Raw genomic sequence first — 6000 nt, forward strand, 5'->3', positions numbered from 1 at the left:
GCCATGCGGTTCCCATCTCTCCACTGCAGTTGAAGCACTCCTCCACTACCCATTGGCTGCGGACAGATCACTAGACACTTAATCACCAAATCATCCTGAATTCTTTGTATTTAACCTCAACGGGGCACTTAATTTTTTATAATTTTTTTTAAAATGTGCATCATTCATGCACATTTCTCTTTGAGATCAGAAGATCTCACAGAATAAAATGAAGTTGTCTCCTTAGTCCAGTAGAACAGAAAATGTTGAAGCCCATAAAGAGAAAAGAGCAAAAGTCCAGTTACACCTTAAAGACTAACAGAATATGTGGCAGGGTATGGAGCTTTCGTGAGTCATTGCTCACTGTATCTGAAGAAGTGAGCAGTGACTCACGAAAGCTCCTCCCCTGCCACAAATTTTGTTCGTCTATAAGGTGCTACTGGACTCTTTTCTACTGCTACAGAAAAGACTAACATGGCTACCCATCTTGAATTATCACCGACAAAAGAGAACTGTTTTGAGATTTCCACAGTCCTAGACTGGGGCTCTCACAGCCACCTCTTGATAGCTATTGGGGGGGGTTAATGCAAATTACCAGGGAAATACATCTCAGCAGCCTCCACCCACTTACAATGAAGCATGCGTTAGGAGAACAGGTTGCTCGTATTTCTGCCCATAATGTTCTAATGCCCTCTACAGAGGAGCCGTACAAAATGTCTCCCTCAATGGGAAGTTGCTTGACATATTTTTAATGTGCTGTTTTAAATTAATCGTTGGTTAATGTGTGCATTTCCCCACGCTTCTGAAACCCTTTCAACAATAAGACAGCCCAGCGTAAAGGAGATTCTACAGTGATCTTGCTCCATCTCCTGGTAGGAAGCTTGATTTGCAATCCTGGGCCATGGTAAATCAATGGTATCAGAGGGTTTGGGACTATTTTACTGCTGACAAAACTGCAGATTGGATAGTTCAACATGATAATGCAATGGTCCACTCTAATTATATGGAGAAGTGGTCCACCCTCCTTGAAGTGCACACTGAAATTACGCTTACCAAAACAGGTCCTGTAAAGATAAATTATAATTCTTTATACATGTTTTAGTGAAATCTTGAATTTTTGAATATTTGAATAGGATTTGCATTTATATGTTCTTTACTCATTGTTCATTTATGCACTGGTGGATAATCTGCATTCAATTTGCTTTGAAAACAAGTATATATATTAGAATCTGAAAATATCACATGCTTAGTATTTTGCTGTTTGCATAATCATTCACCCTGTATCTTTTATTACTATTAATGCATGCTCAGTACTCTATGCTATGATATGTTATTATAATTTATAAATACTTTTTAAAAAAAGATGTGGAAAGGAGATGCTCAGGTGAGCATCTGTTACACACAGCCAGGCTTTGACCTGTGGCCCAGTCTCATACAAACACACTGCAGAAGGAAAAGCTCAGAATAGCAAAAACCAGCCAACTTTTTGAGTGACAGCCTCACCAAGCCCAATTTATATGCTATCCTTGTGGTATAGTTGCCACCAGAGAACCAAACTCAGCTATATATGTTGAAACAGCACTCATTGTGTATAGACCAATTCTAACCATATGAAGGAAACCTCCTTAGAATGAATGATTTCCCTGCTGTGGTTTGAACAAAGCAGTGTGAGTACTGTTTCAGATAAGCAGAAGACTGTGTGGAGTGGAGAGTGCATAGGACGCATAACAATTAGGAAATGTTCCACACACACACAACCTCATTGTTCACATTTGGCTTGGCGAGTCTCTTCAAACACCTACACACTTTCCCTCCAGTTAAGAATTCTCAGCTGCCGATTGCCCACCTGAAGAGAATGGCATTGCATTTCTTATATATAGAAAGCAGAAAGAATGGGTGCTACCACTGAAAAGATCAGGTCCACATTGTGTCTGATCAGAGAGTTTAAAGGGAAAGCTCAAACCAGGAGGCGGCCCCGGAGCACCTGAGGTGGCAAGCAAACAGGGGCACTTGGTGTAAGCTTGAATGTGGTTTGGATGTGTGGTAGGGATGCCAGTTTCCAGGTAAGACCTGGGGATCCCCCAGAATTGCAGCTTATCTTTAGACTGCAGAGATCAGTTCTCCTGGAGAAAATGGATCCATTGGAGGGTGAACTCTATGGCATTATACCCCACTGAGGTCCCTGTCCTCTCCAGGTTCCATCCTCAAATCTCTAGGAGTTTCCCTACCTGGATCTTGCAACCCTATGCCTTCATCCCCTGGTGGCGGCCGGGGTGGGGGACCTGGCAACCCTAATTGGGTGGCTAAAAAAATTAGTGTCTGAACTGTTTCAGGATCCTGATAATATAAGTTCACCCATCTTCAGTTTCTATATTTCTATCACTGTGTGAAGGGCCAGAAGTAGAAAGTGTTACAGAAGCCTGTGCAGACAAACACACTTCAGAAGACACACACACTGTTGAAGGGCATGCATATAAAAATCTGTATATTTGCTGCCTTATTAAAATGGCACAACTGCAGTGAAAGTGAAACAATGACTGGAATAGGAGTGGTTAAAAATATTTGCTCTTTGCATTTCAGAATATGTCTGGGGGGTTTTCGTGCAAATTCACAATGATGAAATAGATTATTCCTCAGAGCAGGGCCTGCTCAAAATGTGATTCTGATAGTCCAAAAGAATACATATGTATGCCTTTGCATAGCTGGAAAGAACATACACATGCAATATCTAATTTAACCTGGGCTGTTTCATGTGTAAAGTGGCTGCCTGTACAATATTAGCATACCAGTGCAATATCCTCCTAGATGGTGCTAACTTTGCACAAAGAGCTGCTGAGAGGCCCTGGAGAATAGATGCTTCGCATGTGCAAAGTCTAGCATGGTACATTCTGGTTCCTTTTCATGTTTTCAGCTGTGGACGAGAACAGTCTCCTCTAGATTTTTAGCGAAAGTATACTTTATTCTGGTTGGATCTTGGGGAAAATTAGTGAACAACAGTTACATAGTCCTTGAAATCATGATCAGCTGCTATCCAAAAGAAGCAGTCTGTGTGATGGCTAAGGAAAAATTTGTTGTTTTTTAGGATGCTACTGGACTCCGATTTTGTCCTCTGACCTAGACGGAGGTTTTGATGGAGGCAGTTGTGCATTTTACTGTGCATCGATCCTAATGCTCTGCTCAAACTGGGGCAAACAACTGCTGTTCCCCAGACTTCCTTGCTTGTCTATGTCACAAACGAAATCCCTCACTGATATCACGCTGCGTTTGTTGAGATGACTGCATCCCTAATCCTCCATCCTGCTAACCATCCTGCTTTGGTTTAAGGGTCGCTTCCAGCGTGTGGTTTCAGGAAGGGTATCCGAAGCATCTTGTTCAGTTACAATGCTGATTTACAGATGCAGTAATCACCTAAAGGATCCCAAGTAGCAAATGCTAGGGATGGCTTTCATGAAACCCTAGTGCAGGGGTCCTCAACCCTTTTGAGCCTACAAGCACCTTGGGATTTCGAGAAAGGGTGGTGAGCACGACCTTAAAATGGCTGCAACAGGAGGTGGAGCCAAACACAAAATGGCTGCCTCAGGAAGCGGAGCTGAACCCAAAATGACTGCCTCAGAAAGCGGAGCTGAACCCAAAATGGCTGCCTCAGGAGGCGGAGAAAAACAGAATACCTCCCTCCTTGTGCCTCCTGGGAAGAAGGAATTCCTGGAGGGAGAATGAAACCACCCACTGACCAAGGAAGGCCCAGGTGCTTAACAGTCCTCCTCGTCCGCCAGTGAAATGGAACATTGGACTTACTGTGATTATTCTTTCTTCTCAAGGGTGGGGACACTCTGATAGGCTTTTGAATTTGAATTAAGACAGCCAATAACAAACCCTGCCTTATGGTGGCTCCCCCCCCCTTCCTGAAAAGCTTGGCAGATGCCAAGGGAGTATTGGTGGGCACCATGGTGTCCACAAGCACCATGTTGGGGAATGCTGCCCTAGAGAGATGCTGGTGGTCAGAATACCTTCTGGCAGGGCTCTTTTTAGCAGGTACTCATTTGCATATTAAGCGACCCACCCCTAATGTAGCCAATCCTCCAAGAGTTTACAGTAGCTCCTGTAAGAAGAGCTCTGTAAGCTCTTGGAGGATTGGCTACATTAGGGGTGTGTGGCCTAATATGCAAAGGAGTTCCTGCTACAAAAAGAGCCCTGCGTTCTGGGCAACTATGCATAAGAATCTCTGCATACTCTCTTGTGGAACAGATTACTGGTATTCAAAGCCCATTGATTTAGGATCACAATGTGAAGAGTGTTCATTTGGAGAACCTAAGGAGACTACCTCTTCCATCTTTCCCCCCCCCCACACACACTGTTTTATGTCTTCAGGCAACAGATCTCCTACAATGTTTGGTGGCTCATCTGAGTTTCTCACCAAGAATTTGTAGATGTAGGTCCCGTGTAGTCCTCTTTTTGTGCTCCATAAAATCTCCATTTTTGTAGGCTCTGTAAACTGCCTTCTTATATTTTGAACCTATGCGATCTTCACCTTGGCTCACAAACACATGTCCGTAACTTGAAAGAACAAAAGAAAGAAAGAAAGATTAAGAGTCCAAATCCTTTTGTGTGTGTGTGCATGCCTGGAAGTCATGGTTGACCTCTGGCCACCCCTACTGGGGCTTGGACATTTTCAGAGAGGTGGCTTCCTATTGCCTGCCTCTGCATCTTGGCCCTGGTATTCCTTGGAGGTCTCCCATCTGAGTACTTACAGGGTCGGCCCTGCTTAGCTTCCGAGATCTGACGGGATTGGGCTGGCCGGGGCTATCCAGGTCAAATCTTAAATGGAATTTAAAAAATGGGATCACTGAAAGGAACAAGCATGGTATAGCTTGATGGGTAAATATTGCCCTGTACCCCACCATGCCAGTCTGGAGCCTTCCTGCAAGTTGAGCAGCTCTTCCTGTAGGGGTAGGCTTGCTAAAAATGTCCTTCCTCTTTATTTACATCCATGCCACGAAAAGCTTCAGCTACCGACTTCTACACGTTAAGCCTCTTCTAAAGGGACCAAGACATTTTCCCTGCAGGCTAGATGGCAACCCCATCCAGTGCTGCACCACGACATTCATGAAGAAGAATGTGCTGCTGAGTAGCAGCCAACCCGTGGGCTTGTCAAGGCAAGAGACCAGCAGAGGTAGTTTCCCATTGCCGTCCTCTAACATCCTCTATAGTGACAGACTTCACGTTCCTGGGATCCCAGATCACCGCAGACTGTGACAGCAGCCATGAAATTAAAAGACGCCTGCTCCTTGGGAGGAAAGCGATGGCGAACCTAAACAGCATGATAAAATGTAGAGACATCCCCCTGCCAGCAAAGGCCCGCATGGTCAAAGCAATGGTATTCCCAGTCGTCATGTATGGCTGCGAGAGTTGGACTATAAGGAAGGCCAAGCGCCAAAGAATAGATTCTTTTGAACTATGGTGCTGGAGAAGACTCTTGAGAGTCCCTTGGACTGCAAGAAGATCAAATCAGTCAATCCTAAAAGAAATCAACCCTGACTGTTCCCTGGAAGGCCAGATAATGAAACTGAAGCTCAAATACTTTGGCCACCAAATGAGAAGGGAGCACTCACTGGAGAAGACCCTGATGCTGGGAAAGATTGAAGGTCAAAGACGACGGGGACGGCAAAGGATGAGATGGATAGACAGTGTACGAACATGAATTTGAGCAAACTTCAGAGGACGGCGGAAGACAGGAGGGACTGGCGTGATCTGGTCCATGGGGTCGCAAAGAGTTGGACTCGACTGTGCGACTGAACAACAACAACAAACATCCCCTGGCGCTCACAGTCCTCTATAAACAAAGAAGAATTCTACCTCTTGGAACCACCAAATTAGATGCCAAGCACACTCTACTGGGAGCCAGTTTGGTGTAGTGGTTAAGTGCACGGACTCTAATCTGGGAGAACCGGGTTTGATTCCCCACTCCTCCACTTACACCTGCTGATGTGACCTTGGGTCAGTCACAAGCTCTGGCACAGCTGT

The 6000-nt window shown here is 44.8% G+C and overlaps 1 protein-coding gene across 1 annotated transcript in view; it reads right to left on the reverse strand.

Moving 5' to 3' along the window:
• HEPHL1 (hephaestin like 1) overlaps window positions 1-6000 on the reverse strand; it is a 53057-nt gene that overhangs the window by 14006 nt on the left and 33051 nt on the right. Inside the window, exon 13 of the mRNA XM_015410280.1 lies at window positions 4394-4533. Within this exon, the coding sequence (XP_015265766.1) occupies window positions 4394-4533 (140 nt within the window). The remainder of the gene's footprint in view (window positions 1-4393; window positions 4534-6000) is intronic.

This window comes from Gekko japonicus, unplaced genomic scaffold (assembly GCF_001447785.1).
Source record: "Gekko japonicus isolate JY-2015 unplaced genomic scaffold, Gekko_japonicus_V1.1 scaffold1306, whole genome shotgun sequence".
Classification (NCBI taxonomy): domain Eukaryota; kingdom Metazoa; phylum Chordata; class Lepidosauria; order Squamata; family Gekkonidae; genus Gekko; species Gekko japonicus.